The sequence below is a fragment of the Monodelphis domestica genome, chromosome 8, assembly GCF_027887165.1.
Source record: "Monodelphis domestica isolate mMonDom1 chromosome 8, mMonDom1.pri, whole genome shotgun sequence".
Taxonomy (NCBI): domain Eukaryota; kingdom Metazoa; phylum Chordata; class Mammalia; order Didelphimorphia; family Didelphidae; genus Monodelphis; species Monodelphis domestica.
The window spans coordinates 126873130-126900054 of NC_077234.1; the positions used below are offsets into that span (position 1 = coordinate 126873130).

The window sequence follows — 26925 nt, forward strand, 5'->3', positions numbered from 1 at the left end:
CCAGTAGAATTGCTCATCAACTCAGGGATGGGGGAGGAAACAGGGGAGTGAAAGTACATGAATCATGTAACCATGGAAAAATATTCTAAATTAATTAATTAAACAAAATATTTGGATCAGTTCACAACTACAGTGTATTGGTGTCCCCACTTTCCCACACCCCCTCCATCATTTGTCATTTTGCCCTTTTGTCAGCCAGTCTGATAGGTGTGAAATGAATCTCAGAATTGGTTTTTTTGCATTTCTCTAATAAGTAGTGATTTGGAACATTTTTTCATAAAAATGAAAAATGGTTTTTATTTCTTCATCCAAAAACTATCTTTCCATATCTTTTGCCTATTTATCATTTGGGGGAATGACTCTTGTTCCCATATATTTGACAGATCTATATAAGAGACTATGAAAATTTTTTCCCAATTTTCTTTTTTCCTTCTATTCTTGGGAAACACTTGTTTTATTTGTAGAAAAACATTTCAATTTAATATATTTAGAATTATCCATTTTACATCTCATAAAACTCTCCATCTTGTTTACTCGTAAATTCTTCTACTCGCTACAAATCTATGGGCACCTTGTTCCCTTTCTTTTAATTTGCTTATAATATCTCCTTTTATGTCTAGAATTTGTATCTATTTTGATTTTATTTTGGCAAATAAAATAAAATATTGACCTATGCCTAGTTTCTACTAAACTGCTTTCCAGTTATCTTAGTATTTTTACCAGATAGTTATTTCTTATCCCAATAGTCTAGATCTATACATTTTTGTGAAATACAAGGTTACTATAATTTTTCACTACTATTTGTTGTATTATATTTTTCCATTGATATACCTTTCTATTTCTTAGCCAGTATCAGATAGTTTTGATAATTATTTCTTTATTCCCTTTTAATTTGTATTCTGCTACCAACACTACCAAAATTGCCATTAACTTTGAAGCAACTATTGGCTCAGTTTATAAAGCACTGAGCCTGGAGTCTGTAAGACACTTAATAGCCATGTTACCTTGGACAAGTCATTTAAGTTATGTTTGCCTTAGTTTCCTAAACTCTAAAGGGCAAATAGCAATAGCATCTACCTCTTGGGTAGATTGAAAGGACTGAGTGAGATAATATTTATAAAAAGACCTAGCCAAGTACTTAGCACATAAAAGGTACTATATAAATGCTTACTCTCCCCCTTTTCCCCTCATCAGCAACCAAACCCATTGCCATCATGACTTCATCAAGACTAAGACATGACGACCTAATTTCATTTCCTTTTTTGATAGGGTTACCAAAATGGTACATTATGAGAATTCTGTAGATAAAGTATAACTAGATTTTAGTAAAGCAGTTGAAGTAACTTTTCTCGTTACACTTAAAAAAAAAGATGGAATAAATGTAGGCTAAATGACTATACAATTTACATGGATCAGAATTGTCTAAATTAACAGACTAACAATAATTATTAATGGATCAATGTTAAATTAGGAAGGTTTTTAGTTTAGGGCCCATAGGATTTACCCTTAATTATATGCTGTTTAATATTTTCATCCATGTATTTAATGAAGTTATATCATGCTTTTCACATTTATATAGATGATACAAAACAGAAGAGTAGTAGTTTGGATGATGGTGTCAAGTGGATCTCCTAAGGCTGTGTTGGCGAAGCCATGGCATGGGGAGGGCTCCTCCATTCCCCCTCTTCACAGCCCTGAGGACATTTTTTGCATGCCCTGCCCCTCTGTCCAGCTACCCAATGCAAGCACTTTCTCCCTCCACTGTCTGGAGTAATGCAAGGGGTTCACAGGCAGCTTGAAGTTGCACTTTGGGCACACGATCTCAAAAATGTGTCCCAATGCTGTCGTAAGGTGTCTCTCAGCTTTAAATGCTTTGATTCAATGATCAAACAATGGATCAGATATAATGAGATGAAATTTATTATGAGTAAATGTAAGATCCAACATTTGAGTTTTAAAAAACCAGCCACATAAGCATAGAATTGAAGAAACATAACTAGAAATAGCTTTATATATTGCTAAGAACAGTTAGACAAAAAAAAAATCTACCACAGGACATGACAATTTTACCCCTTACTTCACAAAACCTTATCTGTTCCTCCCTACATAATCTTCATGTTTTTGAAATCTCCCTAGCATTTAATTTTACTTCTTTTGATGAAATGTATTATAATCTGTCCTGTAGATATTTTTTAGACCTATGGAATTTTTTAAATGGAAAGGAAATCTTAGAGGTTATTTACTATCCCCCTTGTTTTATAGACAAGGAAAGTGAGTTTTGCAGAACTTTTTTAGAGAATGGCCCAATTTAAATATCACTTCACATAATAGAGCTTTTACTCTAACTGAAACCTTCTGATTGCTAATATAACTATTACCTCATATGGACTCCCTTTTCTATCATGGTTTACATTTGTCTTAAAGTCATTGGGTTATAAAATGTTAACAAAAAAATGATTTTTTGAGATAATCTCATCCCATTTATCCCCTATACACAAACCAGCTTTACAGACAAAAGGAAATAGTCTCAAAAATGTTGAGAGACTTGCCCAAGGGTCACAAAGCTAATTAAGTAGAGTCAAGACTACAACCTGGGTATCTTTATGTTATTGTCACCCTTTATTTCCCCTACTAAGTTGAAACTTCTTGAGACAGAGAATATGCCTTATTCATTTCTGTATTCCTATAACTCTCAGTTAAGTTTTAGCATAAGATAAGTGTTGAGCAAATATTTGTTCAGTTGAATTGAAGGCATAATACCATCATTTTCAGTCCTTTTCAGCTGAAATAAAAAGGCATGACTTTGTACAAAAGAAAGATGTTCAGAGGTACTGGGTTTTCAAGTTACTAAAGTGTTCCCTGTCCTTCACCATCTCCGAATAAAATATTTACTGAGCTATAAGTATTAGCTATAAGTTACTGAACTCGGGTTTCCTGAGTTTTCATCCGAAAAATTATAAATGGAGAGGCTGTAATCCCATCAGTATAATTTTTCTCTCTGATATAAAATGTTCCCCTTCAGCTCCTTCTCTACAATATTTCCTCTAATAGGAGCTCTTTAATAATAATGTTCATTGGTTTTATTTTTCATGATTTAATAAAATGACAGATACTTTTCTGCTTTAAACTTTTAAAAGTTTTAATTTCACTTAATCTTTTGAAAATTAGAATAATCCCTACAACTTCTCTTAAAAAGGATTTTATCTTATTAAAGAAGATATAGCATTAAATCTTGTCTTTTATTATTTTATCTCTACCAGTTAGGTTTCAAAGTCATTTATTCAATAAATTATAGCATTACTTTTTGTTGGGAGAGAGTGGTAATTAGGGAGCAGAAGGTAAGCATAATAGCTAAAAAGAAAGTTATTAATAATTTTATTGACATGATCTTTATTAGCATTAATATATCTTTTGTACTTATAGTACCTTTCTTCCTGTGAATTTTATTCTCAAGCATTTAGTCAAGATTTTGTAAGTGAAAAATGAATCATTTCTATTGAAAACTGAGGGTTGTAATCATGATGACACAAGACATGTTCATAAAAGCAACTCTTTAATAAATATTGGATCTTCTTTGCTGCTAAAATGGCCTTCCTTGGAAATCACTTTTGTAACCAAAAATTAAAATAGGTTATATCAGAGTTTTTTTGTATGTATCTAATGAATATTCTCAATTGGATACAGATTAATAAATTCCTTGTTTAAAACTATAGGTAGTTTTATTCTTAATTATAAGACTTCTTATGCTGAAAATAATCTTAGCTTTTGAAATATTATTTCTCAACATGAAAATTGGCATATATATGTGTATGTGTAATCTCCAAGATTGCATCATCAGCCTCACCTTGTGACAGTCATATGCATCACAAAAACTATGCCTATTATGGAATCAACCATCATAAAATGTTTCATGCTAAATATTTGTATCCTTTAAAATTAAACTGCCTATGCTATGCAAATATGTTGCAAGACTACCAGAAGTCTTGTGCAATATTTGAAGACTATACCACTTTATAAGATACTATGTTCTGCTGTAGTTTTTGATGGCTTTCATTTGAAAAATTAAGGTGATTTCAGAGGTGAAATACTACTAAGTACATACTTCAGTTTCCATATAAAATAATATGATCTACAAGGAGACCCCACAGATCAATCATAATTCATTCTAATGCAAATAACCCATAAGGCCTTTTTCTCATGACTTTGGGCATTTCAAGCAACTGTTAGAAGAATTTATTGGCTCTCCTGTCTCAACACTATGAATACTCTTTTTCCAAATCTTGGAGACTTTAAATACTCTACTCATTATCTTCTACTCTGACAGTCTGTCATCATTCCCAAACCCTAAACTTGCTTCCATTTGCCATATCAGTTGAGAAAATTAATAGTTCCTTATCACAAAAGTTTCAGGGCCCTGATCTACTGATCCTTTCAAAATTTTATCAAAAGAAAAAGTGTCATTTTGTTTCCAAGGAATACAAAATAAAACTCAGCTAAACAATTTCTGTTTTTCTTTAGAAATGTAAAAATTTTATACAGTTACCAAGCAGGTAACTGGATTATAATAATTTTGCAGTATCTTTTAATAAACTTAGAAAAGTTATTTAGTCATATATTATGGTATAAGAATTAGAAATGTTCTCTGTATTCATGCTGAATTTTCACTAACATGATTTTAAGAGTATTAATGACATCACTAACCACCTTTTAAATGTCCCCCACAACTGAAGTAAAAATATGTATCTTAGAAGTGATGTTGCTCCTTCTCCCTTAACCTGAGATAAACAGACAGAATCATAAGTTAGTACTAGGGTTTGTGTGGGAAGGAAAAATAATTAGTATAAATTTCATTGCCCTGGTGTCGGTGCTCAGTTTGTTCAAAACTACCAGTTAAAGAAGAAAAGGCCACATTGTCAGCTTCTCCTTTAAGGATTAGCCAGAGTATATTGATCCAGGAAGTGAAGGAGCAATATAACAGGAATATAGAGCAGGTGAAACAGAGCCATAAACATGAGTGTCTGAGTAATAATTAACAGTGAATTGAACAATTATGTATGTAATATACTATTCAAGGTAGATGTGCTTACAAGGAGATTTGTTTTGTGGTTGCTTTGTGAGTCACACAAAAAAGGTTTTTATTTTTAAAAGGTGAGTTTCCACTGTTATGAAATACGCCTTATACAGGCTAAATTTCTATTGAGTCATTGCACATAAGTGCATAGAGGAAGAGCACTGAATATCCTAGTCACTTTATCCAGTAATGAAAGATATAGTATAAGAAATAAACCTGCTCTTTGCATACTTAATGACTTCATATGAAAGGAACCCAAGAAAACTCTAAAAATTTTGAAAATAAACCACTAAATATACAGACTTTTCCAAATATTTAGTAACTGATTACAAGGACTAAATGTGGAAAAGAGATGTTTTTAAAACCTGTTTTCCTACTTGACTCTGATTCCATAGTCTCAAGTTTAGCCTTACTGTTTAACCTCCAAAGACAGAATATTTACTTCCATGTGGAACAAAGAACTATCATCAGGCATAGGCAATTTCTTTAGAATTATCTGATCAGATTCCTTTAACTGTTTTCAACATTTTATTTCTATTCCATGACAATTTAACTAACTTATGTATATGAATTTTCTTAAGTAATTCCAAGAATAGGTCAGCATAAGATCAAGTAGAATTTGACAGGTAAAAGAAACAGATCCTTCTGTGAATTTTAGGATGCTTACCCAGTCTGATACTCCACTTCCCCCCCAATCCTCACAGTTCTTTTCAACTACTCAGATAAGTAGGCTCTCTGGCGCCTGACACTAAACGTCTATTGGTTTTTCTGCTGAGCTGTTTACCTTTATTGGTGTTTAATTACTATTTTGCTCTGATGCCTGTTTTTTTTTTCATCCAAAGTCATAATAGTGCATAGTATTTATAGAGAGTTTTATGTGTTCAAAGGTTTTTTTATAATCATTAATTAATTCATCCACATGTCCCATTGAGTTACATGATAATTATTATTCACTTTTACAGATTTGGAAACCAAGGCAAATGAAATATGTTGTTTTAGTCACAGTTGAGTCAGTGGCACAGGTAAAAGCATAAGTCAGTATTGCAATAACCTGGGTTTTTAGATGATAGACTATGATTCTCCTTGAGAAATGCTCTGTTTCCTTTAAGAAATTAAAGGTAAGATATTGCTTCCAAAAGCCTAGAATTACCAGTTCTTCAAGAAAACCTCCTATTAAATCTCAGCTAAGGGGGCAACTGAGTGATTCAGGAGATTGAGAGCAAGGCCTGGAGATGAGAATTCCTAGGTTCAAATCTGACCTCAGATACTTCCTAGCTGTGTGACCCTGAGTAAATCACTTAACCCCCATTGCCTAGTGTAAAAATAAATTGGTGAGTTATAAAAATAATATATTTAGATGGAAAAACTGTTCCAATATAGGTTCAAAACTGTTTGGATACTTTTTATAGGTGTAATCAAAAGTATCCTCAGTGATGATATGAAGCTCAAATGTGAACTTCCCTTCAGGGCCAGGCACAAGGACCCTAAAGAGACTCTTATTTTATATATATATATATATATATATATATATATATATATATATATATATATATATATATATATATATATATATATATATATATATATTGAACTATATAAGGATAAATAAAGGATTTCTAATTCTAAAGGATTCGAAATCCACCCAAATAAACTCCCAGGTTCCATCGCTTCTCCTGTGTTTCACAGGCTACACTAATTCTCCCTGATCTGACTAACCCGAATTTATACTATCTAAATAAAAACTACCGCTATTAACCTTATAAATCTTAACTTTACCTTCAAATTATAAAATAACAAAGGCTACCTGGTTGAGTCTCAACAAGAATCAAGTTAGGACTCTGAGCCTTAACAGACTCAGAGTCTAAACCAAAGACCAGGTTTTTCTTTGGTCTTCTTAGAGTTAAACAATCTATAAAACCACAATATTCAATAGTGTTTCCCAAGTTGGGAAAGGAAGTCACTGAGCTCCTTCAGGTCTTTCCCTCAGACAGAGAGAGAGAGGCAAAGATGTTACCTCCTCCAGCCTTGAGACAGAGTCTCTGAGTGTGTGTCTCTGCCAACTGCCAGAGACCAACTCCCAATTGCCAGAGAGAGAAACTGACATAGAAAAATGGTTATAACTGTCACATCTGAAATTAACATGCACTCTCTCAGCTCTGCTTTAAACTCCAGTTCTTCTCAAGCCAGCCCTAAACTAATAAAACAATACTTATTTTCTAATAACATCCTTACACTAGCCCTTACTACTCTTCTGCCTAAGAACCAATCCACAATACTGATTCTAAGATGGAAAGTAAGGGTTTTTTGTTTTAAATAAATAAATAATAAATCTCAGCTAACTTCATGTTTTAAACTTTTAAGATTTCCCATTTTCTTCAGAGTTATCTCAAATTTCATTGAGCATGATCCTTTCCACTAATTCTTACACTCAGAATTTTATTTGGATAAATGTCTGAGGCAGTGTTCTGCTTGATTTATTTATTGATGATTCTCATTATCATTTCAAAAAATCCATTCTTGGGAAGGCCCAAAAATTGAATAATATTTAGAACTGTGATCCCAACAAACTAATAAGCATGTGTTCAACTTATCATCTTAATCTTACCATTAGACTCTTAGCAAAATTATTATTTGCTCTTGCAATAGGAACATAGAAACAAAATTGAAATGTAAAGAATCACTCTACATATATGTATTTGATTTAAATATAGTAAACATATTCAATACTCTTATTACCATCAGTTTTTCAAATTTCTTCTCATGCATTTTAGTCCAACAAGTTATTATAGTCTCTATATTTTTTCTAACTACAGAACAGATAGAAAAATCCTCCCCTTTAAAACAGAGATGACTATTCTAAGACTGATAATCTAGCTCTTATTTATTTTTCCTGCTTACTACATACATAATCAGGGCACATTAGTCTTAAATACCCTTCCTTAAGTCTGGGCAACAACTAAATACTATCAAATCTTGGATTATACTTTGCATTAATAATGATAATGTTAATCATTTAATGCTGTAAGGTTTATTTCCACAATAACCCTTTGAAATAGGAAAGACAATTATTATCTCCAATTTACAGATGAGGAGCCAGAGACTCCAGAAGTGAAGGAATTTGCTTATCATGTATAAGTGTCAAAGATCTCAAATGGAATTGTAATACAGATCTCTTGAATCCAACTCTAGAACTTTATACACTTTGTTTTGCTGTCTCTTATAAGAGAAAAATGATACTTTTTTTAGCCATAAACATCTCTATTATTTCTACTTAAGAAAAAATGTGTGATCTTATTGTTTAGATCAAACTGGCTACTCTGCCTCTTTTTTATGTGAGGATTTATGATCTTAAAGACATAATATTTTGGGCAATCAAAAACTGTGTTAATTAGGTATATTTTCTCATTTTTGAGTTCTCCTGTGGGTTTCTGTGAATAGCAGGAAAGGTTTTTTTTAATGGAAGAAATAAACAACAATGTTCTATATATCTTAGGAAGACCTCTCCATTTAAATGTTACATTAATACCTGAAGTTCTGCAATTTATCCTGTCCTCTCTCCTCACTTGCCACCTTCAGTTTCCTTGTTATTATCAATGATAACACTTTGTTCCTTATCCCCAAGACTTTGAATTGCTTAAAAAATTTTTTTTTGCTTTCTCCTTTGCTTCCTCCATTAAATCAGTTATCATGTTCAGAATCTCTTTATGAAATCTCTTGGACTTGCCCCTCCAATTCTCTTGTATTATTCTCTTATATCTAAATTACTACATCAGCCTTTTTATTGCTCTTGTTTCTCTCCAGTGAATTCTGCTAGAAGCTTTTAGAAAAAGCTTCATATATATTGATTTTTTCTCATTACTAATCTACTTGAGATGTAAGATCTACTTAACGTCTATTTTTCCACAGAAAAAGCCCTTTTGTAGGCAAAAAATGAAAAGAAAGGAGAGGCTCATCAATTGGAGAAACAAATTGTGATACTTGAATGTAACTGAATATTACTGTAAAGTAACAAATAATTACTTTAATAGATGCAAAGAAGTATGAGAAGATATACATATAAATTGATGCAAAGTGAAGAAAGCAAAACCAGGAAAAATATGCGTAACAACTACAAAAATATTAACAGAAAGAATAACAACATAATGAAAATTCCCCCTACTCTCTCAGCCAAGAATTCAGCCTTATTTTATTGAAAAAATTGAGGTGATTCACAGAGAATTCACTATTCTCCCCTTCTTCCTCCTCATCTCACATCATTCAAATGCCTTCTAGGACCTTCTACTCCTTAACTTGGGAGGTCCTCTTTCTTGCTGAGGTAGTACAAGTGATCCCATTTCATCCTGGCTTTTGCAGAAGATTGCCTCCTCTATCATTCTTACTTTCTCACTAATATTTAATCACCCTTTGTCTACCAGCTTCTTCCATACCACCTAGAAATATGCCCATTTCTCCCCCTTCCTCAAAAAAAAAAACTCATTTGTTTATCAATCTCCACTAATTTTCATCCTCTATCTCTCATTCTTTTTGTGGCTGAACTCCTTAAGAAGGCTAACCACACTTCTTCCCTTTGAAGTTTAGCTTCCAGTCACCTCATTCAACTGAAACTGCTCTCTCAAAAGTCATGGATTATCTCTTAATTACTAGCTCTATTGGCCTTTTCTCAGTCTTCATCCCTCTGGAATCATTTTCCTCCTTGACACTATTGATTTCCTTCTCCTTGATACTATCTCTTCTCCCTAGTTTCCATGATATTTCTTTGTCCCGGTTCTACTCCTGCCTATCAAACTGCTCCTTCTTTCCTTTACTTGGTCTTCATCCACATCATGGCCATTCATCATAGAGGTACCTCAAGATTCTGTCTTGGGTCCTCTTCCTTTTCTCCCTCTACCTTTTACTTGGTGATCTCAGCACCCATGGATTTAATTATCATGTCTGTGCAGTTGACTGTCAAATCTCTTTCCCCGGTCTTAATCAACTTTGACTTCTCCAGCTACCCTTTGGATATATGAAATACAATGTCCCATAGACATATTAAACTAAGCATGTCCAAAGCTGAACTGTTACCTTTCTCCCCCAAAACCTTCCCACTTCCTAACTGACCTAGAACTTCCAATCTCTAGATCTGGCTCTCAATCCATTGAGCCAGCTAGTTATCCCCAGAAGCAATAGCCTCTTAGCTGGTCTAATTGCTTCCAAGTATCTCCAATGTGAAGGGATCACAGAATATGTGGAGGGAAGTAAGAAAACTGGAAAGATAGGAAGGAGTCAGGTTACAAAGGGCTTTAAAAGCCAATCAGTAGATTTTATGTTTGATCCTGGAGACAAAAGGGAGCCTTGGGGATATGACATGGTCACTTGTGCTCTAGGAAGATCAATAGAGAAGAGGGTGGGGGAGACTTGAGGCAAAAAAAAACAAAAAAAAAAAAACAGAAGGATGTTGCCATAGTCTAGGTATGAGGTGCAGAGGTGATGAGGACCTACACTAGGTTTGTGTGATGTCCACAGAGGAGGCATATACTGGAGATTCTGCTGAGAGGGTGAAATTGTCAAATCTGGTCAAATCACTTAACCTAGTCCTTACTGTTCTTCTGCCTTTGAACCAATACTAATTCCAAGATGGAAGGTATGGGTTTAAAAAAAAAAAAAGAGGCTATTTCTTCAGTGGAAACAAAAGAACATGAACTAAGATAGTGGCATGGTAGTAGAAAGAAAGGAGGCTGCAAAGGATATTATGCTGTCAAGTCAACAAATAGTTGTTAAGCACCTACTATGTGCCAAGTACCACACTAAGCAATGGAAAAAGTAAAAATAAAATTCTTCCCACTCACTCATATTCTAATTGCAGAGATAACAAAATTATGTATAAACAAGATATAGAGTATAAATTGGAAATAATATACAAAGGAAGCTCTCAATTTAAGGAGGACAGGGAATGCTTCTTGTTGAAGGGAGAACTTTAGCTGTGACTATAAGGATAATTTTAGGGTTGTGACCTAAATCTAAATTAATTTGGTCGCCAGAGAAAATCCCAAATAAAATACCCAAGTCAGTTTGGAAATTTATGGTGATTTTAATTAATAGAGAGGGAAGGAATTAAGGAGAAGAGAGAAATCTCCCACCTGGCCTGTGCCAGGGGGAGTTCAAAGACCTCCACCACGATGTCTTTGAAGAAGATTAGAGGCTTTTCTAAGAGGATAGTGTTTAGAAGGTAAAGGAGAAAAGAATCAGCCTAAACTCTGAGAGAGCTCAGTGAAGATGCCTCACCTGAACTAGGCTACTAAGCTTCTCCCAGTATAGTATCAAGGAAAAATCACCGCCAACCCCAGACAATAGCTGCCATCACGCCAAGAGGCTGAAATGCTCAGCAAGCTGCCACCAGAACCACCTCTCCATGGAAAGAGACCAGAGAGAGGAAGTGATGTGAAATATATAGACAGTTTTTACATCACTTTCCTACGTCTCACATGTACCAATGGTAGCTTAAGCTTGACTTAGGACAGCCATGGGGTCTGTCAGTTGTTTCTGATTTGTCATTTGCTAGCACATGTCTGTCACAGGCCATTGTCTTAAATACTTAATCCTTAAGTATGGGTGTAGACATTCCTGTTTTTGTTAGACTAAGGGGGAAGAGGGTTCCAAGTATGGACAGATGGCAGAGGACAGCAAGTAAAAACAACCAGTTGAGAAATAAGAGTATTGTGTATTAGAATTAGTAAAGGAGCCTGGATCACAAAGTATAAGGAGGGGAGTAAGATAAGAAGAATGGAAAGCTAGGAAGAGATCAGGTTATGAAGAGCTTTAGAACCCAGTAATTAGCTTATTTTTTATCCTGGATATTTTGGAGCCAATTAAGTTTATTTGGGGCAGGGAAAACAGATGAAACAATTGGGCCTATGCTTTGGGAAAATTTACAGCTGAATGGAAGATTGGCCCGAGTAGTTTGAGACTTGAGGCAGAAAGACCAGTCAGAAGACTAATGCAGTAGTCCAGGCCATGAAGTGATGAGAACCAGTACCAGAATGATTACAGTATCAAAGAAGTGAAGGATGCATATATGTGACATGTAATGAAGGTAAAATTGATAGTACTTCACAACAAAAAGGACAGTGTTGGCGAATCTTTTAGAGATGGAGTGCCAGACCCACCCCCAACAGAGTGCCATGTTCACCCTGCCCCCCCCCTCATCCCACACAAGGGAGATAGGAAGTGATCCCATTGGGCTGAGGGGCAGATGATGTGAAAAAGTGTCATCAGGCACAGTGGAGAGGGAGAAGGGAGCAGCTCCTCCCAAGTCCCTCTATCTTTCTAGTAACAAACTCTGGGGGGCAGGGAGATGGCAACCACATGCCCACAGAGAGTGCTCATTATGTGCCATCTTTGGCACCCATGCCATAGTTTGCCATCACTGAAATAGGATATGTGGGGAGAGAGAGGATAACACCTAGGTGGGTGACTGGGAGTATGGTGGTACCTGACAAATTATAGGAAATCCTAGAAGGGGGGAAGTTGGGGGGGGGGGGGGAAGAGAATGAATTCAGGTTTAGACATATTTAGTTAAATATGTCTGTGGGACATCCAACATCAGATGTCCAATAGGCATTTGGAGATGGGAGCTTAGAGGTCAGGAATGAGATTAGACCTATATAAAGAGCTCTAAGAATCATCCTCATGGAATAGTAACTGAATCCATGGGAGTTGATGAGATTACCAAGCAAAAAGTCTAGAGGGAGAAGAGGAAGAGGACCCAGGATATATGGAGGGCCAGACCTGACACCCCCCCAGAGTGCCATGTTTGTCCCCCCTAGATCCCCCTCCTCAAGATCTCATGCCCTGCCTCCCACACCCACACTTAGTAGGTACAGCTGGGATAAACATCTGGCAAAAGAGACTGAGGAGGTCACACATATAAAAGGAGAACCAGAAAATAGTCTCATGAAAATCTAGAGAAAGGATTATCAAGGAGAAGGTGATCCAGTGTCAAAGGCTTCAGAAAGTGTAAAGATAAGACCAATAAAGATTAAGAAAAGACCATTAGGGAATTTGGAACTATGCCCAAAGGGCGCTAAAATACTGTCTGCCCTTTGATCCAGCCATAGCACTACTATGTTTGTACCCCAAAGAGATAATAAGGAAAATTGTTTAGATCTAGTTTTAATTGTGTGGAGAGTGTTTTGTAATTGTGTTCATATAGTTCCTGTGTTTGTCTCGGCAGATAGATTCCCAAGTATTTTATATTGTCTAGGGTGATTTTAAATGGAACTTCCCTTTTTAATTCTTGCTGCTGAAATGGGTTGGAGATATGTAGAAATGCTGATGACTTATGCGGGTTTATTTTGTATCCTACAACTTTGCTAAAATTGTTCATTGTTTCAACTAGCTTTTTGATTGATTCTCTAGGATCCTTTAAGTAAACCATCATATCATCCGCAGAGTGATAGCTTGATCTCCTCATTGCCAATTTTAATGCCTTCAATTTCTTTCTCTTCTCTAATTGCTACTGCTAGTGTTTCTAGTACAATGTTAAATGATAGAGGTGATAGTGGGCATCCTTGTTTCACTCCTGATCGTATTGGGAAGGCTTCTAATTTATCCCCATTGCAGATGATGTTTGCTGATGGTTTTAGATATATGCCATTTATTATTTTTAGGAAAGGCCCTTCTATTCCTATACCTTCTAGTGTTTCCAATAGAAATGGGTGTTGTATTTTATCAAAGGCTTTTTCTGCATCTATTGAGAAAATCATGTGATTTTTGTCAGTTTGCTTGTTAATATGGTCAATTATGTGGATAGTTTTCCTAATATTGAACCATCCTTGCATTCCTGGTATGAATCCTACCTGGTCATAGTGAATAACCCTTCTGATGACTTGCTGGAGTCTTTTTGCTAGTATCCTACTTAAGATTTTTGCATCTATATTAATTAAGGAAATTGGTCTATAGTTTTCTTTCTCTGTTTTTTACCTGCCTGGCTTTGGGATCAGTACCATGTTTGTGTCGTAAAATGAATTTGGTAAAGCTCCTTCTTTGCTTATTCTGTCAAATAGTTTGTATAATATTGGGATTCGTTGTTCTTTGAATGTTTGATAGAATTCATTTGTGAATACATCTGGACTTGGGGATTTTTTCTTAGGGAGTTCTTTAATGACTTGTTCAATTTCTTTTTCTGATATGGGATTGTTTAGGTAATTTATTTCTTCCTCTGTTAGTCTAGGCAATTTATATTTTTGTAAGTATTCATCCATATCACCTAGATTGCCATATTTGTTGCCATATAATTGAGCATAGTAGTTTTTAATTATTGCCTTAATCTCCTCTTCATTAGAGGTGAGGTCTCCCTTTTCATCTTGGATACTGTCAACTTGGTTTTCTTCTTTCCTTTTTTTTAATTAGACTGACTAGTACTTTGTCTATTTTATTTGTTTTTTTTTCAAAGTACCAGCTTCTAGTCTTATTTATTAAATCAATAGTTCTTTGACTTTCAATTTTATTAATTTATCCTTTGAGTTTTAGGATCTCTAATTTAGTCTTCATCTGAGGGTTTTTAATTTGTTCGCTTTCTAGTTTTTTCATTTGCATGCCCAATGCATTGAACTCTGCCCTTCTTAATTTGTTAATATATATGAACTCAAGGATATAAATTTCCCCCTGAGTACTGCTTTGGCTGCATCCCATAGGTTTTGAAAGGATGTCTCATCATTGTCATTTTCTTCAATGAAGTTATTAATTGTTTCTATGATTTGTTCTTTAACTAACCAGTTTTGGGAAATCGTATTGTTTAATTTCCAATTAATTTTTGATTTACCTCTCCTTGTACCCTTACTAATTATTATTTTCATTTCATTGTGATCTGAGAAGGTTGCATTTATTATTTCTGCTCTTTTGCACTTGTTTGCAATGTTTTTATGCCCTAATATATGGTCAATTTTTGTGAATGTACCATATGCTGCTTAAAAGATGGTATATTCCTTTTTGTCCCTATTTATTTGTCTCTACATGTCTACTAACTCTAATTTTTCTAAGATTTCATTCACTTATCTTACCTCTTATTTATTTTTTGGTTTTATTTATCTTGTTCTGATAGAGGAAGGTTCAGATCTCCCACTAGTATAGTTTTTCTATCTATTTCATCCTTGAGATCCACTAGTTTCTCCTTTAGAAATTTGGATGCTATGCCATATAGTGCATACATGTTGAGTCCGGATATTTCCTCATTGTCTATACTGTTTTTTATCAGGATGTAATTACCTTCCCTTACTCTTTTAACTAGATTTATTTTTACTTCGGCTTGGTCAGATATCATGATTGCTACTCCTGCTGTCTTTTTATCAGTTGATGCCCAATAGATTTGGCTCCATTCTCTTACTTTCACCCTATTTGTATCTTCCTTCTTCATGTGTGTTTCTTGTAGATAGCATATAGTAGGGTTTTGGATTCTAACCCACTCTGCTATTCACTTGCGTTTTATGGGTGAGTTCATTCCATTCACATTCAGAGTTATGATTACTAGCTGTGTATTTCCCAGCATTTTGATTTCTACTCCTGGTCCTGCCTTTTCTTCTTTCACTATTTTCTTCTATACCAATGTTTGTTTTTAATCAATCCCCCTAGTTCCCATCCTTATTTTACTTCCCTTTCTACCACCCTCCCTTCTTATTCGCCCTTATTTTCCCTGTAGTCTTTCTAATATTACCCCCCACCCACCCTCTCCCTCCCTTGTACTGCTTCCCTCCCTACCAGTCTGTTTGTTACCCTTCTACTCCCCTATAGGGCGCAAGTCTATTCTCTGCCCCAATGGAATGGATTGTTATTCCCTCTTTGGGCCAATTTCAAAGCATGTAATAGTTGAGTATTTCCTATTTCCAATCTCTTTACCCTTCCAGTGTATTGATGTTCACCCCCCCCCACCCACCATGAGCTTCTTTTTGACATATAAATTTACCCCCATTTGTTTCTTTTCCCATTTCTTTTAGTATTAACCTCTTTTTTTAGCTCTAGTTGTATAACACACATATATATGTATTTATGCATGCATATATCTATATACCTATTTATGTCTTGTCCTTTCATCCTATACAGTTTGTCACTGTACCCTCTAAGTCTAATTCTTCTAGCTCCCAGTTGATAGCAACAGTTTTTAAGAGTTACCAATGACCTCTTTTCTTATAGGGATACATAACATTTTAACTTATTGAGTCTCTTAAATAAAGGGGGGGGGGTGTTTGTTTTGTTTTGTTTTTCTTTTTTCCCTTTTTTAAAATTACCTTTTGATGATTCTCTTGAGTTCTGTGCTTGGGCATCAAATTTTTTGTTCAGGTCTGGTCTTTTCTTTACAAATTCTTGGAATTCTTCTATTTTGTTGAATGACCATACTTTCCCCTGTAAGAATATAGTCAGTTTTGCTGGATAGTTGATTCTTGGTTGTAGACCTAGTTCCCTTGCTTTCCGGAATATCATATTCCATGCCTTTCAGTCCTTCGGTGTGGATGCAGCCAGATCCTGCGTTATCCTCACTTTGGTCCATGGTATCTGAATGACTTCTTCTTAGCAGCTTGTAATATCTTTTCTTTGGTCTGATAGTTCTTGAATTTGGCTATAACATTCCTGGGTGTTGTCAGTTGGGGATTATGTACAGGAGGTGATCTGTGGATTCTTTCAAACTCCACTTTTCCCTCTTGTTCTAGGATATCGCGGCAGTTTTCTTGAATAATTTCCTGTGGTATTGTGTTCAGGATTTTTCTTTTATCATGGTCTTCTGGTAGACCAATGATTCTTAAATTGTCTCTCCTTGAACGATTTTCTAAATCCTCTGTTTTGTGAATGAGATGCTTCATATTTTGCTCAATTTTTTCATTCTTTTGGTTTTGTTTTATAGTGTCTTGCTGCCTTGTGAGGTCACTTAATTCTAGTTGTTGTATTCTGGTTCTTAAAGACTGGGTTTCATCCCTGGCTTTTTGGTCATCCTCTTTCTCGTCTGATTTTCTATGGAGGTCATCTTTCATCCTCTTTACCTCATCTTTTATCTCCTTTGCCTCATTTTCTAGTTGGTTGATTTTGGCTTTCAAGACACTATTTTCTCTTTTTAGTTCAAGTGTCTCTGTTTCCAGATGACTTATCTTAGTTTTTAAGTTCTTTTCCCAATTGTCTTCAGCCTCTCTTGATTGTGTTTTGAATTGCATTTTGAGTTCTTCCAAAGCCTGTATCCAATTCTCTGGGATTTCTGATTTATCATTTGTGGATCCCTCCCCCTCTGTTCTGTTTGCTGTATAGAACCTGTCAATTGTAATTTCTTTCTTCTTTTTCTGTTGTTTGCTCACATTCACCCTTCCTTTGCTCCCCGTATTTGTCTGTGCTCTTGCTCCTCTGAGTTTTTTTGGTTTGGGGGGGGCTTCTGTCAGTCTCCCCTCTTGGAGCTTTGACAGAAGATCTCTTGGTGCAGTCTGTGGAGGAGGGTTGTTGGGGTTTGATCTTCCCTGTCCTCTGGAGGCTTTTGATTGGATTAAAGTCCAGCAGTCAATGAGGGAGTGGTGTGAAGCCTGGGCTTCCCTAAGTTCTGAGGACTTTTGATGGGATTAAGTTCAGCTGGGTTGGGCTGGGTGTGCTCTGAGGCCAAAACCTCCTAGAAGACTGGAGCAAATATGGAGGATCTCCACAGCTCTGGCCAGGCTGCCAGCTCTATGCTCCCTCTCCAGCTCCTTCCCCACTGTCTGTTTTCAATGCTCTGAGCCTGGCACAGCTCTGCCTACAAGGTACACCCTCCAGACCAGCACCTTTGCCCGCCTAGAGGTTCCCACTGCCGCTGGAGGCTCAGGGCTCTAGGTGGGCAGGGGGAGTGGTCCTGGGACTTTCCTTCTGCCTTCCCCTTAAACCCAAGTGTTCTCAGATTCCCGCTTTAAGGGGGCATGCCTTTTGAATTGAGTCCAGCAGCAGGGTTCCTTGGCTCTGTCCTGTTGTTAGGTTTGATTTTTAGTCCCCTAGGAGCATTCAGTTTGTGATCGGTAAGGAAGGGTTTTCAGACATCTAAGCTTCTGCTCCTTCTAGGCCGCCATCTTCCATGTAGCTTTGTTCTAGCCTGACTGATTATTATTATTATTATTATCTCTTTTGCCAGATCTCTGTTCAGGTCCTTCCCACTAATTGTGGGTATCATCCAAGACTTTAACCTGGGTTCTCTTTTTTTCCCTCTTATTATCTTATATCAGAGACCATATCAGCTCTGAGTTTAGCTACCATCTCTATACAGATGACTTCCTTACATCCATCCATATCCACAAATCCTACCTTGATCTCTGTCCTTGGCTCCAGTCTTACATTAACAACTGCCTTTTGAACATTTCAAATTAATTGTCCAGTTGGCACCTCAAATCTAATTTGTCCAAAACATAACTCATTATCTTTCCTCCAAACCCCCTGCCTTCCCAAGTTTCTTCTTACTGTAGAAGGTCCAGCCATCTTCCATAGTCACTCAGTCTCGACTCTACCATTCTCATTCATACTTCCTCCATATATATAATTTATGTTCAAATCTTTACTCTTTTAACATCTCTCCTATGTTTCCTTCTCTCAATTCACTCAGCAACCAGACTTCAACAAACCTTCATCACCTCTCACTGCTACTATTGTAAACAATTTCTAATTGGTCTTCTTGCCTCCAGTCTTTTCTCACTCCACTGTCCTTCATCAAGCTACCAAAAAATTCCCTAAGGCACAAGTCTGACCATTCAGCTCCTCTACTGTAAATTCTATTGGCTCCCTGCTACCTCCAGAATCAAATATAAAATTCTCGCTCTGGTAGGGAAGGCTCTTTAGAACTTTTACTTTCCCTTTATTCTGTGATCCAGCTACACTGGCCTACTTGCTACTCCTTACAAATGACACTCCATCTCTTAACTCTGCATTTGCACTGGCTGTCCCCCATGTCTGGAATGCTGTGCCTCCTTAATTCTGACACCAACTTCCCTGAAGACTCAGTTCAGATCCCTCCTTTGATAGAAAAGTCCCCCTTCTAAGAGTCCCTTACTAATTTTTTTAACCCTTATTTTCTGTCTTAGAATTAAATATTGGATGTAAGATCTGGGCATTTGGGGTTAAGTGACTAGCCCAGGGTCATATAGCTAGTAAGTGTCTGGGATCAAATTTGAACGCAGGACCAAGCTTTCTATCCACTGAGCCACCTACTTGCCACTAGTCTATTACTTCTAATTACTTTCCATTTACACTGTCTCCAAGTTGTATAAATTGCCTGAATATCTCCCGCATTAGAATGTGAAATCTTTAAGAGCAGGGCCCTCTCAATACCTCAGACCTAAAAAGTCCAAAACATAACTCAGGACCTTTCCTCCAAACTCCCTGCCTTCCCAACTTTCTATTACTGTTGAGGGCATAACCGTCCTGCTCTGCCATTCTCTTGATCCCTAATGATTAGCACAGTGCCTTGGAATGTATGGGCATAACAAGTGCTTGTTCACTAAATAATTGGTTGGTTGATGGATTGGGTGGGTTTTTTTACTATTAGGCTACTACTATTTGCTAGGTAGTATACCAAGTTCTATAAATTCAGAATGCATCAGCAAAGCAATAAGCCTTCTATAAAAGCTAATGGTTGTGGCTCAGTGGAATGAGGGTTAGTCCTAGAGTCAGCAGGTCCTGGGTTCAAATCATGTCTCTGACATTTCCAATCAGGGAGAGCCTGGGCAAGTAAGTCACTTAACTCGAATTGCCTAGCCCTTATTGCTTTTCTGCCTTAGACCCAATACCTACTATAGATTCTAATTTAGAAAAGAATGAATTTTTAAAATAAAAGAGAAGTTTTGGAAAGAACAAGCTTTTTCTTGAACCTTCCTCAGTCCTTAATAATATGGGCACAACTGAAGTCTTCTGCTCGCAGACATTTGTAAAGCTAATGGCCCTCCTCCACCTCTGCCTTTTCTTCTTCTTCATGCTTTCACCTGTGACCCCTATGCCTGTGAGTCTTTCCAGCTCACTCTGCCCTCAACTGCAAAACTCATATTTTTAGGTTCTGAATTGGCTCTCTATTTGATACAAAATCCATAGGCAGGGTGACAGGGCTCTCCACCAATCCTCACACACTTCCTATGTGGTATTATTGCATTTCATCCATTGGGTTTTAAAGGCCTCAAAATTAATCAAGGTCTTTTCTTATCTAGTTAAAATATCTGATTGATGGTTGATTCAGTAGAGGCATTTAATCTTCATGCACAGTTCCTGCCTCTAACTGATTTAATTGAGAAATTGGGTCTCTTGTTATTGAGGTAGAGGTATGGGACTGCTTTCTTACAATACTTGTTGGGGAGAAATGTTTGTACAAGAAAAAGAATGGTTTTGGAAAATTATTCATACTAACATACTGATGTATTTGTTAAATGAATTTGTACATCAGTTAGACAATATTATAAACCATATATGTCATTTAAGACTTATTTAAAACAAAATTATCTGATTTATGATTTTTGTTTTTATTACATCAATTTACTAATATGATGGGAAGAACATCATTGCCTTTAAAGTTTCCTATGTTTTCATTGTAGACTTTAAACATTATGCAAAATGTTGAATATTCTTCTTTTTCTTTCAGTTATTTGCATAAAGAGAAGGCAGCTTTGATACAAATTAAGAATCAACTGGCAGTGGATTTAGAACAACTTCTAAGTCACCGTGAGGTAACATTTCTCCTCTATTTTTCATCATTTTTAGCTTTTTCCTCAAACAACTTGTTAAAAGGGGAATTTTGAATGATGTTTCTATAAACTATTCCTTGTCAATTCTACCTAAATTAATTTATTCAGTGCTATATCAATCAAAGCATTAAATAATTATTTTACACAATTAGAAAAAAATAAATCTGGAAGAACAAAAGTTCAAGAATATTAAGGGAACTCATGAAAAAACACGTGAAGGAAAGTGGCCTGTTGAGTACCAGATCTCAAACTGTAGTATAAAGCCACAATCATCGAAACAATCCCAGTACTGGCTAAGAAATAAAATCGCAGATCAGTGGAGCAAATTAGATACACAATATACAGGGAGTAAATGATTTTAGAAACCTAGTGTTTGATAAACCCAAAGATCCCAGCTTTTGGAATAAGAACTCACTCTTTAACAAAAACTACTGGGAAAATAATATAGCAGAAGCTAGGTATAGACAAGTATCTCACACTCTATACCAAGATACGGTCAAAATGGAATATGATTTAGATATAAAAAATGATACCCTAACTAAATTAGGGGAACAGAGAGTAGTGTACCTGGCAGAGCTTTGAAAAAAGGGAAGAATTCATGACCAAATGAGAAAAAGAGTATTATTATAAGATAGAATCATTTTGAATACATTAAATTTAAACACTCTTGTACAAAAGTAATATAATCAAGATTAGAATGGAAACAACAAACTGGGGGAAAAATTTTCATAACAAATAAAAACTATTCCTTGAAATCTTTATTAATAAGACTAGTCCAGAAATCTACAAACATATAAGTCAAAGTAGACACCGGCCCTCCAGCAACTGATGAGAGCAATCTTTTACAGGCTTATGTTGAGGATGGGAAAGTCTCTAAGAGTCCATGTTTACATATTCTCCCAACTCTATGTAAACCTCCATATGACCTACTGAGATCCCTAGTGACTCTCACTTTCCCCATTTCTTCTCCCACCTTCACCCCTCCCTTTCATCCTAAAATAAAAAGGGGGTTGAATATTTTTTTTTTACTCTGTGACTATGGCAGATATGCCCACATAGTGAAGTAGAAAGGGAACCTTTTTTTTTTTTTTAAGTCCATTCCTTCTGTCTTAGAATTAATACTAAGTATTGGTTCCGAGGCAGAAGAGCAGTAAAGGCTAGGCAATGGGGGTTAGGTGACTTACCCAGGGTTACAAATAAATAAATTTACTAAATTACTAAATAAACTGGGGACTTCTAGATTCCCATGTTGACAACAGTTAGGAAGTGTCTGAGGTCAAATTTGAATCCAGTTCTTCCTATCTCCAGTCCTGGCTCTCTATCCACTAAGCCACCTTGCTGCTCCTTAAAAAAAGGAACTTTTCAGGCAAATTAAAATATTTGGCAAATGTCAGAATTATTGAAGTTCACATAAATGTTCTTTTCAATTTTGAATGATCTGTAAATACAATTTTCACTTATTCTAAAAATTCAAGAACAATGCTTTATCATTTGTTTAAATTTGGGTCATTTCATTTGGTGCCTGTTAAAGATAACAAATGAACAAGTGGAGTCTGGAATTTTCCATTTGTTCATTTTTAACAGCAGTTGTACTATCTTAAAAAACTATGTTGCTTAGCCCTTTTCAGTCCAGCTTTTCTTGCTTAAATTGCAAAGGAATCTCTAGTTTGTCTTCTAATATGATACATTACCTTCTCATCATTTTAATTGCCAAGCATTTATTAAATGTAAACATAACTGGCCAACATAAAAATATTTTAGATAACTCATTCAGTAGCAAAGTATTTTTATTTTCTATTTTTTGCATCAACAACTGCATAAAAATCTTTTTCTTTGTGGTATGTTTAAGAAAGCACCAATTTAGATGTTCACTTAAGTTCTAAAATTTTAAGAACTCAATTTAAAAAAATGAAAGAATAGTTTCATTTTTTAAATAGAATCACTTTTTATAGTTCAATTAATAAATATACAATCAACAAATTTATTAAGTGCTTATTTTATGCCGTCTCTATTATGTATTAAATTTAACTGTGTCTACTCAGCATTGCTTCTTTTCTCCATCAATAGCTTGAGTCAAGCCCAACTATTTGCTTTTGGAAACCCACCAGAATTACTGAATACAAAATGAGGCTTGTTTTCTGGCAAAAAGAAAGCATACCCATTCATTAATTCATTTAACAAGCCTCAGTTAAGTGCTTACTAGATCTAGTCCCAGGTCTTTGGGAGCTGGCTGAGATTGAGGCCATTAGATACTTAATAGCTACTAATTGAAAGAATCCATGAATTTGTATGTTTTCTATTACCAGAAACAAAAACTACTTATAAACCAACCCTGTTGCCTAATTGCAACTTAATTGTCAGTAACTGTGCTAAATATCTTGCCTGTGCCCCAACTACCTAATTTTAGTACCCGGAAGCATCTTCACTCTTTTTGGCTTTCTTGGGAAAAGTCCTTTTTTCTCCATAAATGTCTGTCCAAAGGTCACTCCAGGCCTTTGAGGAGTAGGATATAAATCCTAAATGACTGGAGAAAACAGAGATAAAAGGAACATTATCTGGCATAACATAAGGAGAAGGCTCTGCAGTTTCAGCCGATGGACTAGAATCTCCTTCCACCAGTCAACAGATAACAGTGGTTTAGCATTTAGTAGATAAACACTAGGGAATTTCCTTGAGGCACATAGGAATTGCGTGCCTTGGCCTAGTTCTATGGGTAGTTAAGTGTTGAGGAGAAATTTGAATTCAAGCCTTCAAACCTAGCAGTATCTGTCCTCTTTGCTAAACCGATCTATTCACCGCCTTCATACTTGCATACAATATGTATAACAAGGCTTTAAATAATGTGCTTAGAGAAACTACATTTTTTTTAACATCAGACTGGTAATATTTTTAATAGTCTGAATTATTTCAATAGTTGGGTTTTTAACTTGAGGACCAAATAAGTTCCTCAACCTTTTTTTAATTTTTATTGATTAATTAATTTAGACTATTTTTCCATGGTTACATAATTCATGTTCTTTCCCTGCCCCCATCCTATAACCAAGGAGCAATACTACTGGGTCTTACATGTATCATTGTTCAAAGTCCATTTCCATATCATTAATATTTGCAATAGAGTCATCATTCAAAGTCAACATCCCCAATCATAACCCATCAAATCTTGAGTTATAGCGCAGTAGGTAGTGCCTCAGTCTCATACTGGGAAGGTCCTGAGTTCGATCCTCCGAAGGGGGATGGGAGAAGCTTCTAAGGCAAAAAGAGGCATCTGATGAGATTAGCCATCCCCTCTCAGAACTAAGTCAAGGTCTATTGTTGGACTAAGAGGCAGTGAAGTAGGACTTCCCCTCAGGGAAGAACTCTCCTGTGGCAAGGTCAAACCTGGGGTCTTCATCTCCAAACTAAATAAACTGGGGGTCACTAACTCTTTCTGGGCTACACGTTTGGGGGCTTCTAGAGTCCACGTGGACACAACCAATCATGGTTCAAGACTTTCTCACCTTTCACCTAGATTGTCCATCTTCCATACCACTAACAAAATGATTTTTATAAAGCACAGATCTGGTTTTGTCATTCTCCTACTCAAAAAAACTATGAATTCTTCTGTGTGACCAATAAAGCTCTTCACAACCTGCCTCCAGTCTCTCTCTTCAGCCTCATTACACAGTATCTCAGTATACTCCAAACTGACATTCTTAACTTTTCTTCAAGCCTGCCACTCCAACTTCCAGCCTTATACCTTTGAACTGGCTCTCTCCAGGCTGGAATGCATTCCCTCCTCACCTCAGCCTTTTAGGACAAAGGTATCCACTTAAATATCAATGCATCCCTGCAGGCCATGTATTAACTTTAAAAAACCACCCATAGACATTATCTACATTGTGTTGTATTTTTATCGTTTTGTTAAACATTTCTCAATTACATTTTAATCTAGTTCTAGCTGGAATTTTGCCAGCAACCTTTAGGCCACAGTTTGACCTCTCAGGTTTAGGATATCTGCTTTCCTTCATGTATGCCTTTCCCTCAAATTTACCTTTTTTCTATTTTGTTGATATATTACAAATATGTGTGTATGTGTGCACAAATTACCTTGCATATATTCTGCATATGCATTACAAATTGTATAGGTAAATGGAGGGGAGGGAGCCAACTGGATACCTCAGTTGGATTGAGAGCCAGGCCTGGGGGCTGGGGGGGAGGGGGGGGAACAGGGCCTAGGTTCAAATTTGACCTCAGATACTTCTCAGCAGTGTGACCCTGGGCAAGTCACTTAACCCCCATTGCCTAGCCCTTACCACTCATCTTTCTGCCTTAGAACCAATACACAGTATTGATTCCAAGATGGAAGGTAAGGGTTAAAAAAAAAATGTGTGTATGCATGTTCTTAGATACATAGAGATATGTAAGTATATTTATTTACAAATACGGACATACAGGTAGTATGTATAGGTAGCTCCTTCTATAGACTAATCTCCTTAAAGACAGGGACTCTTGCTTTTATCTTTGAACCTGCCTTAACTAGCAATGCCTGGAACCTAGTGGGCACTTAAGTAGATGTTAATTGATTGGTGTATTGGTTAATTAATCTATTAGAATTAGAATATTAGCATACATGGCCAGACTTCTAAACCTAAGTATGAATGAACTAACTGGTACTGTAGTAATATACCAAAGATTAGCCAAATGTTGAAAAATCAAGCACAGATTTTGCAAAAGAATAATCCTGATGACAGGATTAAGCGTTGTTTTGTCCTACAAATCTGTATTTTAATCAATATAGTTTGCCCTTTTAAAGGGATATTTTCAAGAACTTCAGACTGAAAGTCAGTGGTATCTAACTAGGTAGGTTTATTTTGCTATACTGTAAATAAGTTCTGATGAGGTTTACCTTTATTTTATTGTTAATACTTTTGATTTTGTTATAAAAAGTTGGGGGGTTGCATCTTAAAATATTTTTATAGGTTTATTATTTAATATAGATATAGATCTGAGCAATTATAAGGAAAAGATTCATAGAAATAAAAACTGTTTTTCAGTCTCTGAAATTCAGACCATTTCTTTGCAAAGCAATTAACTTATTCAGGTCTGATTTTCTTTCTAGGAATTCTTCCAATGCCTCATTTTACTGAACATCCTTTCTTTTTCCATTAATGGTTTGGCTCACCTTTGCATCTTGGGGTACATTCTTAGCTCCATTGCTTTTTGGAATATACTGTTTCATTCCCTCTGATAATTTTTGTTGGATGCAGAAAAGTCATACAGAAAAATCTTTTCCTTTATATTTGAAGGTCTTTCTCCTGGATGCTTGTAGAATTTTTCGTTTCTCATTGGAATTGTTTACTTTAATGTGTCTTAGAGTCTGCAGCATCAGGATTTTTTCTGTGGATTCTTTCTATGGATATATGGGGGGGGGGGGGGGGAGGGTTGTTATTGTTATGTGTTCAGAAGTCCTGGGCAGTTTTTCTTGTATAGTCTTTTATCTTATGATGTTCAGGTTTTTTGTCTTGTCAGGTTCTTCTCTGAGAACTATAATCATTAAGTTATTTCTGTACAGCCAGTCTTTGAGATAAATGATCATATTTTCTTTTAGGCTTTTGCTTCTCTTATTTCAGATTGTCCTTTACTTCTATATATGTGCATTCCCAATCAGATTCTCTTTTGTTTCTCTAGTTTGCCACTGTGGATTCAAGTTTTTCTATAGGATCCCTTTGCTGCTGCGCAGTACATACTACTGTGGTCCCATATGTTCTTGGCAATTCATAGGGTCCTTTACCACATCTAGTGTTGGTTGTTTTTCCTTTGTTTTACAATAAAAATTCATAGATGTCTGGACTGTTTATCTGGACTATATTTCCCTCTGCTACTGATATCATTCTGAGTATTTAGTCTCCGGGTTAATATCAGGCTGATTTTTCTCAGGGTCTTTATCTTTATTTTTATTCTTCCTGACATCTTCAGTAATTTTCAACTTTTTTCCCCTTAAGTTTTCCTTTTCTCACTTGACAAATGTTTCCCATTTGCTGTTGGTTTCCCTACAGAGTAGACCTCAAAACAGTCCCAGCCTCCTTCCACATGGGGCAATTCACATTTCTGGGTGGACAGAACTGCCACCCTTTTTCTCCCATCCCCATAGCTGGATGTTAGGCTTTTTCATTCAAGCTT

At 35.9% G+C, this 26925-nt stretch overlaps 1 protein-coding gene and 1 long non-coding RNA gene across 8 annotated transcripts in view; one reads left to right on the plus strand and one right to left on the minus strand.

Moving 5' to 3' along the window:
• Positions 1-26925, plus strand: part of PIBF1 (progesterone immunomodulatory binding factor 1) — a 289035-nt gene that overhangs the window by 226195 nt on the left and 35915 nt on the right. For all 3 annotated transcript variants that reach the window (XR_008914089.1, XM_001365267.4, XM_016424982.2), the window contains one exon: positions 20664-20748. Coding sequence is in view for 2 of the 3 variants with exons in the window: in XM_001365267.4 (XP_001365304.3) it covers positions 20664-20748 (85 nt within the window). In the remaining variant the exon portion in view is untranslated. The remainder of the gene's footprint in view (positions 1-20663; positions 20749-26925) is intronic.
• Positions 1-26925, minus strand: part of LOC103102053 (uncharacterized) — a 111893-nt gene that overhangs the window by 43993 nt on the left and 40975 nt on the right. The window lies entirely within an intron of this gene.